The 14829-nt window shown below is 44.0% G+C and overlaps 1 protein-coding gene across 1 annotated transcript in view; it reads right to left on the reverse strand.

Moving 5' to 3' along the window:
- Positions 1-204: 204 nt before the first annotated feature.
- Positions 205-14829, reverse strand: part of LOC124594416 — a 184262-nt gene continuing 169637 nt past the window's right edge. Inside the window, exons 5-6 of the mRNA XM_047132787.1 lie at positions 7376-7790; positions 205-498 (exon numbers count right to left, since the gene is read on the reverse strand). Coding sequence (XP_046988743.1) covers positions 7379-7790 — 412 coding nt within the window. The 3' untranslated portion in view covers positions 205-498; positions 7376-7378. The remainder of the gene's footprint in view (positions 499-7375; positions 7791-14829) is intronic.

Consider the following 14829-nt stretch of genomic DNA (forward strand, 5'->3'; position numbering starts at 1 on the left):
TTCGGCATAATTTTGACTGATAGTGCTGTGGTAATTAGTGAATCAGAGACAGAATTCATCACCACGAAGAGTTACAAAAGGAAACATCTAAAGGAAGAAATCGTGCTGAAATAGTATGTAAAGCGTTTCGGGTTCACTTACAAACTATATTCCTGATACGCTCAGGATTTCTTTCAGACGATTTGGACACTGGAAATATTTGACTAACATGAAGATCTTTTTATTTTTTAAATGTGAATAATGTATACAGTCACTCATTTCATTTGAGCAATAAGCTCAACATGAACAAAAAATTCCCTCAGTCAATTTTTTGAGTTACAAAATAACTAAACACTAAATAAAATAAATATTTACACTAACATTATGAATATTTACAAATATGTTGATGAGAGTGCACTACGAAAAGAAAATGAGCTACAGTTCTGACGACTGCTCTCTTCCGCTCATTTGCCCTTCTGACTTGAACAGATCCTCAGTGATGCTGAACGTTGAGAGATCCTGCGAACAAAAGAGGAACACATGTTACAGTCTGTATCTTCACAACAATTTACAAACAAGCAATTACCATGCCACCTCCATTCCTTAACATTCGAACTCCCGTGCATAACATCTTATCTCCAGAATGTCGTATAATAACATAATATTGTAGGTACATCTTGGGTTATATGTGGGTACTGCCTGCAAAATGTGTTCAGTTAGCGTCAGTAGTAAAGAAAATTAAGACGTCATGTCTGATAGAGAAGTTTTACTGTACGAACAGCTAAAATGTAGTAAGTGATAAACTTCTTTGTCTTTTGTGTGGTTGTCAGCGAGAAAAGGTTCCTTAAAGATTTGAAATTATGTGTAAAGTTTGTTTCAAGTCGCTAAGTACTCTCATTTCGAACACTGGATGAATGAATTCCGAGAATCTGCGTCTCGTCAGTTAAGGTGCTTCAAGATAAACACACAATTTCTAACTGTAATACATCTTGTCATATTGTGATAAAATTTTACCTCTAACTGGGGAGAATATGACGGCGTTTTAGAATTTTAAATTCGGTCAATAATTACGGGAAACATAGAAAATCGAATTTTTGTTGCCCCTACATAGCAACTGGTAACGCGTCCCGGTTCCAGGAATAGCGTTTTACTAGTATAGATGAGCAAGCGTAGGTTTCCCTGGCCGTTGTGATCTGCAACTAAACGTTTCCAGTTATGCAATCGCATCTTGATTTTGTTTCTAAAACCAAAGTTCGTCTGCTGTAGTTTTTTCTCGATCTGAAGTTTTAACTAAAATGAAAAACAAATGTACCGGTGAAAGAATGAGAAATTTTAATATGAGATTCCATGAACGTAATAATAAAACATATTAATAATAGTGAAAATAATCTTTTAATGTTCAGAACACATCTTAGAGGAAAAAATCATGAAGTTACGTACATACCACATCGCCTGTCAGTTTCACACACAGCTGATAAAGACAAATAGAAAAATAGAAAGAGAAACCTTTCCCTACTTGGAAAAAGGTACGAGGAATATTCCAAAAGACCTTACCGAAAAAAATACTTGTAATATTCTAAATGACCAAACCTATCAGAAAAAATCCATTTTATCGAAAATTTTACAAGCATCGTCGTCCAGAGATGAAATAATCTCCTAATCTAGACACAAAAGAATTTATTCTTACTATATTTTGTACAGTTTAGTTTTATATTAAATGCACTTATAGAAAAATATCTCATCACCAAGAAGGAGTTGTGCGACATAAACGATGCTTGGTAGACGTGTTTCTACATCTGAAAAACGATGTCTATTCAAGTTTCGCGCCAGTCGCACCAGAGTGGCGACAGTAGCGCCACTATGAGGATGCAAATCAGGTTTACTTTTAATACTCTCTATAACGGTCGTGAGCATTAACCTTTTGAAACTAGAGGTGATGAGTTGACGTCAGTCAAGAATACCTTTAAGGCAAGAAAAACGTCATTATCAGCACCTCACTCAGTTTGAACGAGGCCGTGTCATAGGGCGACTAGAAGCTGGATATTCCTTCTGCGAGGCTGCAGAAAGGCTTGGCAGGAACAGAGCCACTGCACATGATTGTTGGCAGCGGTGATCATGAGAACGTACGGTCGCAAGAAGATGGGGCTCCAGACGGTCACGTGGCACTACTGAGAGGGAAGATCTTCGGCATATGATCTGTCGCATCGAATTGCATCTGCAGCAGCAATCTGAGCAGTAGTTAGCACCAAACTTGGGCGGTCATGCAGATTGCACAGCACAGTTGGTTTAATGTGTAACTCACACCATAGACGTCGTAATATGATTTATATGTCCTTTATAACCGAACCTATTAAAGGACGCTTGCGACGCCATCTAGTGGGAAAATTTTCTTTAGATTTCTTTTGTTTCCGTGACGTTTGCCCCCTCTTCGATAATGTTCGTCCAACTTCGATGTTAATATATATATATATATATATATATATATATATATATATATATATATATATATATATATATAGTGGAAATGTGTATAAGTGAATAGACGTGCATCTGCTGAGCAACTCGCCAACCAGATGCACCAAGGGCTACCAACAGTGTGTCCTCAATGACTGTTCAGCAAAGGTTGCTGCATATGGCCCTCTGCAACGGCACTTGGTCCGTACAGATATCCCGATTGCCGTTCGTCGGCGACGAAGTTTGGAATTTGTGCGCAAATGCTGCAACTGGACATGCATCGAGTGGCGACAAGTGGTCTTCTGAGATAAATCAAATTTTATGCTCCATCGGACAGGTGGTCGTTGCAAACACCCTGTAACAATCGTCGGAAGAGTCCAGGCTGGAGGAGTGTGTGTTATGGTTTGGAGAATGTTTTCGTGGCATTGCCTGGATGATCTCGTCATTCTGGAAAGCACAATGGATCATCACAAGTCATTAGGGACCATATCGACCCCTACATACAGTTTGTTTTTTCTTAGCACGAAGGCACCTGTGAGCAAGACAATACAACGTGTCACGCAAATCGCAGTGTATGTGCGTGGTTCTAAGAGTACCAGGATGATTTTCCCGCAGAGCCCCGTCCACCAAACCTCCGTGGATTTAAACCCAATTGAAAATCTGTGGGACCACAGCTACTGAGCTGTTCGCGCCACGGCTCCTCAGCCGAGGAACCTGGCACAGCTGGACATGGCACTGGAATCTCCATGGCTTCACGTCCCCATTGGTAGCTTCCACAACCTCATTGACTATCTTCTTGCGTGCCTGCCAGCGATCCACATTGCAAACGGTTATTATTCAGGCTTTTCACTGGCGGTCACATTGATGTGTCTGGACAGAATATGAAAAAACAGTTCTGTCAACTTTCATTCGAATTTCCAACGTAATCTACATGTGCAGTCAGCAGTCCAGTGCACAGCGTCATTCCGAACGCATTATATAAATTGTTGTTCACCATCTTCGTGAATGCTGCAGGAGATGTTGAATACAAAATGCTTGTAAAAACAGTTAAAGTTCTAACATGTTGGCAAATTTGTTAAAATAATGTTTGCTAAGAGGGAAATGCAAGATTTCACTACGCTGAGTAAGCTGTAAGTGGACTCACAAGGAGAACACAGCAAGTGCCATAACGCCATTTCCCAGAAACTTCGCTCAGTCGAAAAGTGATCAAGTGAACAAGTGTATCGAGTCATAAGTAGATACTCGACCGTTTCTGAGAAAACGACGGAAAACATTTTAGACATAATTTAAATGCTTTTTATCGCGCAGTATTGTTAGCTGAAATGAAGGTGGCAGCGACTAGAGTTGTTGCCTATTACTCTTGCGCCCCGTGTTCGAAACTCGATTATTGTGTTTACATATTTTATCATATTTTATTTTTTTCATTTATCTACCCCATTTCCATAGTAGGTTACTGCACAAATGTTTCTTATCAGTTAGGAGATACAAGCACATTAAATTAACTATAAAATTACAACTGGGCTTCTCAATAAATGTCATACATTTATTACATAAATATATGCGTGTATGGTATTTTCAAGGTTTAAAAACTTTCCAAAATTTTCATAATCATGTATTTCATTCTTATATCGAATCTTATATTAATTCTTACATTTTACTCTCATGTTTATTCTTCAGGAAGGTTTGGTGCGTTCCCTTGGATCATACCAATCACAGAAACATTCGAAACATAGATGTTCCGATCATAGAATGAAGGCTTTCACGACTGAATGACATAGTTCCTGGTGAATCTTTCGGGATGTGACGTTTTGTCGAGGTCCGCGCTGGACATCCTCAGAGGCGCTCCTTCGCTGAGTCTTGCCGACTGACCGGTCGGACGTCGAGGAGCGACGAAAATAATGTAGGAAAGGGGGCGTGGTCAAAGTAACACGTGAAGAGAAGAGATAATCCCTATCAGAGATAAACTAACTATCGATTTTCGTCTTGTCTGGCGATTCTGCAGAGCTACTGTCCACATGTCGCTAAGTTTCATTGCCTCCTCTTTCCTATTAAAATTATCCTGATGCTTATAAATTTAAATTGTTTTTCTACATAGTCGTGGACAGTAATTCGACGTTGTAGATAAAATTTCTGTTTCAAAAAACTTAACTTCGTGGTATCCTGACTGAAGAGCATGCTGTGCTACAGCTGATTTCCCTAGTTTTCCTAGACGGCAGAGACTTTTGTGCTGGTCTTCGCCGACTAGGAAAAATAGAGAAATCAGCTGTATCAGAGCATACTCTTTAGTCAGGAAACCATGAAGTGAATTTTTCTGAAACAGAAATTTTATCTACAATACAAATTATTATCCACGGTTATGTAGAAAAGCAATTGAAATTTATAAGCATCAGGATAATTTCAACAGGAAAGAGGAGGCAATGAAACTTAGCGACATGTGGACAGTAGCTCTGCAGAATCACCAGACAAGACGACAATCAATAGTTAAGTTTATCTTTGACAGGGATTATCTCTGCTCTTCAAGTGTTACTTTGACCACGACCCCTTTCCTACATTATTTTCGTCGCTCTCCGACGTCCGACCGGTCAGTCGGCAAGACTCAGCGAAGGAGCGCCTCTGAGGATGTCCAACGCAGACCTGGACGAAACATCAGGAAGAGAAGAGTTTGTTGGAGGACGACCTCACATCTCGAATAATAAACATAATAATCGAGTTTCGAACACGGGACGCAAAAGTGTGAAGCCGCAACACTAGCCTCTGTGCCATCTCTTCGGTTGAACTATGCACGGTGAACATTAAGAAAATCGACAAACTGCGGGGGCAGATTCCAGATTGCAAATGGGGGGAAAAAGGTCCTATGAACATGTGTCCAGAAATGAATCGTTGCGACCGGCCGGAGTAGCCGAGCGTTTCTAGGCGCTTCAGTCTGGAACCACGCGACCGCTACGGTCTAGGTTCGAATCCTGCCTCGGGCAAGGATGTGTGTGTTATCCTTAGGTTAGTTAGGTTTAAGTAGTTCTAAGTTCTAGGGGACTGATGACCTCAGATGTTAAGTCCCATAGTGCTCAGAGCCATTTGAACCATTTTTGAATCGTTGCCACGGCAGGTGACGCTGACGAATCAAAGTTCCTCCTACCACGTGTCAGGGTGTTCCTTGTGTACTGCAGGCTGTGTGGTTGACATAGTGCACTATAAGCAGCAGAATGGTCCGGTATTCATGCCAGGAACAAGCCGAGATGGTGTCTGTGTACGGCCAAGCAGACGGAAACAATCGAGAGGCAGCATTTCCTGTAGAACCCAGTCCTCCAAATCTGGTGTACACACAGCCCGCCGCCTCCCTGCACATTCGTCTGGCTGAAAGGATCCATGATCACACAAACACCCAAAAAGGGCTCGAAATGTTGTGTGATGTGGTTGGCGTCTGTGAGGGACTTTTTTTTTGTATAACCGTGCTGCCTCTCGATCACTTTCATCTGCTTGCCCGTAAACAAACATCCTCGCGGCTACCGAGCGAGGTGGTGCAGTGATTAGCACACTGGACTCGCATTCGGGAGGACGACGGTTCAATCCAGCGTCCGGCCATCCTGATTTAGGCTTTCCGTGATTCCCTAAATCGCTCCAGGCAAATGCCGGGATGCTTCCTTTGAAAGGGCACGGGCGACTTCCTTCCCCGTCTTTCCCTAACCCGATGAGACCGATGACCTCGCTGTTTGGTCTCTTCCCCCCAAGCAATCCAATCCAATCCAGATCCTAGCGGCTTCTTCCCGGATCATTCTGCTGCTTACAGCACGCCACGGCAATCATACAGCCTGGAACGCGTGACTAGTTCTCAGAGGAACTTTCATTCACCAGCGCCGTCTACCGTGGCAACGGTGCGTTTCTGGACACATTTTTATATGACCTTCTTTCCTCCATATACAGTAAGAGATCCTTACCTGCAGTTTGTAGATTTAATTAATGTTCGCCCTCTACAGGGTGTTACAAAAAGGTGCGGCCAAACTTTCAGGAAACATTCCTCACACACAAAGAAAGAAAATTTGTTACGTGGACAAGTGACCGGAAACGCTTACTTTCCATGTTAGAGCTCATTTTATTACTTCTCTTCAAATCACATTAATCATGGAATGGAAACACACAGCAACAGAACGTACCAGCGTGACTTCAAACACTTTGTTACAGGAAATGTTCAAAATGTCCTCCGTTAACAAGGATACATGGATCCACCCTCCGTCGCATGGAATCCCTGATGCGCTGATGCAGCCCTGGAGAATGGCGTATTGTATCACAGCCGTCCACAATACGAGCACGAAACGTCTCTACATTTGGTACCAGGGTTGTGTAGACAAGAGCTTTCAAATGCCCCCATAAATGAAAGTCAAGAGGGTTGACGTCAGGAGAACGTGCAGGCCACGGAATTGGTCCGCCTTTACCAATCCATCGGTCACCGAATCTGTTGTTGAGAAGCGTACAAACACTTCGACTGAAATGTGCAGGAGCTCCATCGTGCATGAACCACATGCTGTGTCGTACTTGTAAAGGCACATGTTCTAGCAGCACAGGTAGAGTATCCCGTATGAAATCATGATAACTGGCGGTGAATCGAGGAAGTACGGTACATACTGACGAAACTAAAATGAGCTCTAACATGGAAATTAAGCGTTTCCGGACACATGTCCACATAACATCTTTTCTTTATTTGTGTGTGAGAAATGTTTCCTAAAAGTTTGGCCGTACCTTTTTGTAACATCCTGTATACGCACTTAAGGGCACATAAAGTATCTGCAAATCTTTGACCATCATTTTCTCAGGAACGGTCGAGTTTCTATGGATAAGCCAAAAAATGTGTTCGCTTATTTTTACCCATCTTGCACTGACCAAAGTTACTGGGAAATCGGATTATAGCACTTGCCGTGTTCTGGGACGTGGAGGTGAAACGGGTACGTACTGGTCAGTGCGTGGGCGGCAGCGGGCAGCCCTGCAGCGGCGGCGCGTTGCGCAGCAGGTTGACGACGCGGCGCGTGGGCAGCTGCAGGTGGTAGTAGGCGCAGTAGGGCAGCGGGTCCCAGGCGGCGAACAGCGCCTCGCGCTTGTCCAGCACGGTGCCGAGCAGGCGGCGCACGGCGCGCAGGCTGGGCTGCGCGCGCAGCGTCTGCAGCAGCGCGTCGGGCAGCCAGTAGCGGCCCGCCGCCACGGCCGCCGCGCTCGCGCTGGCGCCCTGCTGCTGCTGCAGCTGCTGGTGGCGCCGGCACGGCCGCCACAGCAGGCGCGCGTGCGCGCTGTCGTGGCAGATGTACGGCAGCGACACGCCCACGCGGCTGCCCAGCACCACGAGCGCGCCCGACGCCTCTGACACCACGAACCTGCCACATGCCACCAACATCTTATGGTCTGGGCGCACAACGCTTCTCACAGATTCAGAAATGCTGAGGAAACAGAGCGTGTCGCATTCTCCAGTCCACAAAGAACAGATGAAATTGAAGGTGGCCTGTCGACATCATGCATGTAAGGGACAGAGACAACTCAGCTAGATAAGAGCTACATCCACTTCTATTCAAGCCACAGATTCGCGAGGGTACTTCGTGTATTGAGACGTTATGTGCTCGCCGATTCACGTATTAAAAAAAGAATGTACTCTGTGCGACAGGATTAAAGGATCACTTTTATCAAACCCTGTAATTGTCTCCACCACAGCTCAGGAGTTCATGTGAGTTGTAACATGGTTTAGGTTCTACGCAGAAGCAGAGAGGATAGGGAATATGCGGAAAACACTGACAAGAAGAAGGGACAGGGTGATCGGACATCTGTTAAAACATCAGGGAATGACTTTCATGGTACTATAGGGAGCTGTAGAGGGCAAAACCTGTAGAGGAAGAGACTGGAATACATCAATAAAATACACTACTGGCCATTAAAATTGCTACACCAATAGGAAAGCAGATGATAAACGGCTATTCATTGGACAAATATGTTATACTACAACTGACATCTGATTACATTTTCACGCAGATTGGGTGCGTAGATCCTGAGAAATCAGTACACAGAACAACCACCTCTGGCTGTAACAACGGCCTTGATACGCCTGGGCAAGGAGTCAAACAGAGCTTGGATGGCGTGTACAGGTTCAGCTGCCCATGCAGCTTAAACACGATACCACTGTTCAGCAAGAGTAGTGACTGGCTTATTGTGACGAGACACTTGCTCGGCCACCATTGACCAGACGTTTTCAATTGGTGAGAGATCTGGAGAATGTGCTGGCCAGGTCAGCAGTCGAACATTTTCTGTATCCAGAAAGGCCCGTACAGGACCTGCAACATGCGATCGTGCATTATCTTGCTGAAATGTAGGGTTTCGCAGGGATCGAATGAAGCGTAGAGCCACGGGTCGTACACATCTGAAATGCAACGTCCACTGTTCAAAGTGCCGTCAATGCGAACGCGAGGTGACCGAGACGTGTAACCGATGGCACCCCATACCATCACGCCGGGTGATACGCCGGAATGGCAATGACGAATACACGCTTCCAATGTGCGTTAACCGCGATGTCACCAAACACGACTGCGACCATCATGATGCTGTAAACAGAACCTGGATTCATGCGAAAAAATGACGTTTTGCCATTCGTGCACCCAGGTTCGTCGTTGGGTACACCATCGCAGGCGCTCCTGTCTGTGATGCAGCGTCAAGGGTAACCGCAGCCATGGTCTCCAAGCTGATAGTCCATACTGATGCAAACGTCGTCGAACTGTTCGTGCAGATGGTTGTTGTCTTGTAAACGTCCCCATCTGTTGACTCAGGGATCGAGACGTGGCTGCACGATCTGTTACAGCCATGCGGACAAGATGGCTGTCATCTCGACTGCTAGTGATACGAGGCCGTTGGGATCCAGCACGGCGTTCCGTATTACCCTCCTGAACCCACCGGTTCCATATTCTGTTAACAGCCATTGGATCTCTGCCAACGCGAACAGCAATGTCGCGATACGATAAACGGCAATCGCGATAGGCTACAATCCGACCTTTATCAAAGTCGGAAACGTGATGGTACGCATTTCTCCTCCTTACACGAGGCATGACAACAACGTTTCACCAGGCAACGCCGGTCAACTGCTGTTTGTGTATGAGAAATAGGTTGGAAACTTTCCTCATGTCAGCACGTTGTAGGTGTTGCCAGCAGCGCCAACCTTGTGTGAATGCTCTGAAAAGCTAATCATTTGCATATCACAGCATCTTCTTCCTGTCGATCAAATTTCGGTTCTGTAGCACGTCATCTTCGTGGTGTAGCAATTTTAATGGCCAGTAGTGTAATTGAGGTCGTAGGCTGCAAGTGCTACGCTGAGATGAAGAGGTTGACACAGAAGAGGAATTCGTGGCGGCTCGCATTAAACAGTCAGAAGACTGATGATCCCCCCCCCCCCCTCCCAAAAAATAAGATGGGTTAATGATATCTCACATTGGCACCAAATTTCACCACAATTCTGCCAAACGCCATCGTTGAGGTGTCACACGAAAGGAAGGTCTTCACATCCTCTCCTGCTCACATTTTACCCCTCCTGTCGTCTCTGCAATGGAAGTCAAAACCGCGACACCTACCCTTCAAATCAGCAGTTTTCTAATGAGTGTCCAAGGAAAAGATTTCAGCCACACTGTCAATCAGAATCGATATGAAAAGGCCTCAGCGGCTGGCATAAGAACGTTAATGAAACCTCCGCTTCCCTTGGGTCGTTGATTCCAAAACATTTCGCTGTCGAGAACGATAGTTCGTAGTGCGATGAGAAGCAGGAAATGTTCTTGACGCTTGCTCGGACTTTGTGGAGCTGCAGCCCTATTAAATGTGATCACACTCCTTTGAGGTGCAGAGTGACCGCAATTTTTACTCTTGTATGCAGGTTCGAACCGCTATGGACCGTTCAGTACCATGAAAATGAAGTTTGAACGTAATCCAAAGCACTAAAAGATATTTATGCATTCCCAGCCATCCTGTTTTTCGCCATCCTGTCGCGTGATCACGCGGAGTTCGACATTAACTTGTTCTTGTTGTTGTGGTCTTCAGTCCGAAAACTGGTTTGATGGAGCTCTGCAGGCTACTCTATCCTGTGCGAGCCTCTTCATTTCCAAATAACTACTACAACCTACATCTTCACAATCTGTTTAATGTATTCATCTCTTGCTCTCCCTCTACGAGTTTTAGCCCCCAAACTTCCCTCCAGCACTAAATTGGCGATCCCTTGGTGTCTCAGAATGTGTCCTATCAACCGATCCCTTCTTTTGGTGAAGTTGTGCCACAAGTTTCTTGTCTCCCCAATTGAATTTAGTATCTCCTCACTAGTTACATGGTCGACCCGTCTAATCTTCAACGTTCATTACTTATTGAATGCTTCTGTTCTCTTCTTATCTAAACTCTTTATCGTCCATGTTTCTCTTCCACACAGGGATACACTCCAGACTTCGGAAAAGACTTTCCAACATTTAAAGTTATATTAGGTTTCAACAAACGTCTCTTCTTAGAAACGCTTTTCTTGCCATTGCGAATCTACATTTTAAATCCTCTATACTTCCGCCATCATCAGTTATTTTTTTGCCCCAACAGCGAAACTCGTCTACTAATTTTCTAATCTAATTTCCTTAGCATCAGCTGATTTAATTTGACTGCATTGGATATAAAATGTAGACTGGCAATGGCAAGGAAAGCGTTTCTGAAGAGGAGAAATTTGTTGACATCGAGTAGAGATTTAAGTGTCAGGAAGTCGTTTCTGAAAGTATTTGTATGGAGTGTAGCCATGTATGGAAGTGAAACATGGACGGTAAATAGTTTGGACAAGAAGAGAATGGAAGCTTTCGAAACGTGGTGCTACAGAAGACTGCTGAAGATTAGGTGGGTAGATCACATAACTAATGAGGAGGTATTGAATAGAATTGGGGAGAAGAGGAGTTTGTGGCACAACTTGTCTAGGACATGTTCTGAGGCATCAAGGGATCACCAATTTAGTATTGGAGGGCAGCGTGGAGAGTAAAAATCGTAGAGGGAGACCTAGAGATGAATACACTAAGCAGATTCAGAAGGATGTAGGCTGCAGTACGTACTGGGAGATGAAGCAGCTTGCACAGGATAGAGTAGTAGCATGGAGAGCTGCATCAAACCAGTCTCAGGACTGAAGACCACAACAACAACATTACGTTGTCTTCATTTTGCTTTTGTTGATTTTCATCTTACATCCTCCATTCAAGACATTGTCCCTTCAACTGCTCTTCCAAGTCCTTTGCCGTCTTTGACAGAATTCCGGTGTCATTGGCGAACTTCAGTTTTAATTCTTCTCCCTGAACTTAAATTCCTTTCTTTTATTGCTTCTTCACTGTGCAGATTGAATAACATCGGGGATAGGCTACAACACCGTCGCATTCCCTTCTGAACCACTGCTTTCCTTTCAAGCCCCTCCACTCTTATAACTGCCCTCTTCTTTCTGTACAAGCTGTAAATAGCCCTTCTCACCTTGTAATTTATCTCTTCTATCTTGAGAAAGAGAATATTCCAGTCAACATTTTCAAAAGCTTTCTATAAGTCCTCAAATGCTATAAACGTAGGTTTGTCTTCCCTTAACCTATCGTCCTTGATAAGTTGTAGGGTCAGTACTGCCTGGTGTATCCCTACATTTCTCCGGAATCCAAACTGATCTTCCCCGAGGTCGGCTTCTCGCAGTTTTTCCATTCTTCTGTAAGGAATTCGTGTTGGTATTCTGTAACTATGACTCACTAAACTGACAGTTCGGTAATTTTCAGACCTGTCAGCAACTGCTTTCTTTGGAATTGGAATTATTGCATTCTTCTTGGAGCCGAAGGGTGTTTTGCCTGTCTCATCCATCTTGCACACGAGATGGACGAATTTTGTCATTGTTGACCCTCCCATGGCTATCAGCAATTCTGTCTGAATGTCATCTACTCCCAGAGCCTCGTTTCGATTTAGATCTTTCAGAGGCCTGTCAAATTCTTCTCGCTGTATCATATCTCCATCTACGGTCACTTACCTATCTATAATAGTTCTTTCATCTCCCTTGTATGGACCCTCTATATACTCCTTCCACCTTTCAGCTTTCCCTTCTTTGCTGAAGACTGTTTCCGTCTGAACTCTAGATAGTCATAAGATGTTTCTCTTTTCCCAAAAACCTTCTTTAGTTTTCCTGTAATCCGTATCTATCTTTCCCTTAATTAAATATGCTTCTAAATCCTTACATTTGTCTTCTAACCATTTTGCCATTTTGCACATCCTGTCAATCTCATTTTTTAAACGTTTGTGGACCCTTTCGCTTCCTTCATTTACTGCATTTTTAAATTTTCTCTCTTCGTCAATTAAATTCAATATATCTTTTGCTATCCAAGGATTTCTACTAGGCCTTATCTTTTTACATATTTGATCCTCTGCTGCCTTCAAAATTTCATCTCTTAAAGCTACATCTACATATTCGTCTTCTATTGTATTGCTTCCCTGTTCTAGTTATCTATTGCCTAATACTCCCTCTAAAACTCAACTGCCTCTGGTTCTTTCAGCTTATCCGGGTCCCATCTCCGTATGTTCGTACCCTTTCCAATTTATTCAGTCTTAATCTGCAGTTGATAACCAATAAATTGTGGTCAGAGTCCACATATGCCCCTGGAAATGTTTTGCAGTTTAAAATCTGGTTCCTAAATCTCTTTCTAGCCATTCTATAATCAATCAGAAACCTTCTGGTGTCTCCAGGTCTCTTAAATGAAGTGTTAGCAATGTTTAAATTATGTTCTGTGCAAAATTCTACCAGGCGGCTTCCTCTCTCATTCCTTTCCCCCAGTCCATATTCACCTATTATTCTTCCTTGTCTTCCTTTTCCTACTATCGAATTCCAGTCCCTCATCACAGTTAAATGTTCGTCTCCTTTAACTATCCGAGTAACTTATTTTATCTCTTTATACATTTCTTCGATCTCTCCATCATCTGCGGGGCTAGTTGGCATATGAACTTGTACTCCTGTGGTAGAGGTGGGCTTTGTATCTATCATGGCTACTATAATGCGTTTACTATGCCGTTAATAATAGCTTACCCACATTCCTGTTATCTTATTCATTGTTAAACTCACTCCTCCAATACGCTCATTTGACATTGTATTTATAATCCTATATTCACCTGACCAGAAGTCCTGTTCCTCCTGTCACCGAACTTCACTAACCCCGACTATATCTAACTTCAACCTATCCATTTCCCTTTAAAAATTTTCTAACCTACCTGCCTTATTAAGGGATCTGATATTCCATGCTCCAATCCGTAGAATGACAGTTTTGTTTCTCCTAAAGAAGACATCCTCCCCGCCGGGATATCCGAATTGGGGGGGGGGGGGGAGCAGTTTTACTTCCGGAATATTTTAGCCACGAGGACGCTATCATCATTTAGCAATACAGTAGAGTTTCATGCTCTCGGGAGAAATTACAACTGTAGTTTCCCTTGATTTCGGCTGTTCACAGTACCAGCAACGCAAGACCGTTTTGATTGGTGTTACAAAGCCAGAGGAGAAATTACTCAGATCGTTGCCCTTACAACTATTGAAAAGCCTGCTGCCCCTATTCAGGAACCACACCTTTGTCTGGGCTCTCAACAGATTCCCCTCCGTTGTAGTTACACCTAAGAGACGGCTGCTGTACAGCAAGGACACGCGAACTATCTCACCGACGGCAAGGTCCATGGTTCATGGGGGTTGACACATTAACATGTATTGTAACGCATTAACTTGTACTTGAATAAAACGGCAAAGTGTGTCTCTAAGACCGCCCATTTCGGTAACATCCTCGGTATCACCCACACACCTTTCTTGAGCACTTAGATATGCACCTGCCAGAAACTTCGACACCATTGCAGCCTGGCTGCTGCTCTAGCGCGTGAAGGTAGGCAAATGCCATCCAAGGAGGTCGAAGGCGCTACCTAACACATACGAAAACCACGTGATTTCAACTTTGAGTGTCACGGTTCTGACTTCCGTCACAGAGACGTCAAAAGAAGGGGTGAAATGTGGGTAAGAGGAGCGGTGAGGGCCTTCCCATCGTGTGACACGTCAGCGGTAGGGTTGGGCACAATTGTCATGAAATTTGGTGCCAATGTGACACCATTAACCTCCTTCCAGTTCACATCAACTTCTGAGCTACGGTCTTTTTTTCGCATGTGTCGACACCTTGCTCTTTGAAGAATCGCCATGCCCAAGGGTGAGGTTACAGGGCTCCACGCTTTAGCGCCTTTACAGACGGTGGTTGTAGGCCACTTTGAGCCGAAATTTAAGTCTTGAAATGGGAGCTAATTGCCAGGTTTCGAAAAAGTGGTCTTTTAGTTCTGTTGAGCATTGTACATGCCATAATGGGTATTTTATAACCTTTTTGCGAGATATACAAT

The sequence above is a fragment of the Schistocerca americana genome, chromosome 2 (genome assembly GCF_021461395.2).
Source record: "Schistocerca americana isolate TAMUIC-IGC-003095 chromosome 2, iqSchAmer2.1, whole genome shotgun sequence".
In the NCBI taxonomy this organism is placed as follows: Eukaryota; Metazoa; Arthropoda; class Insecta; order Orthoptera; family Acrididae; genus Schistocerca; species Schistocerca americana.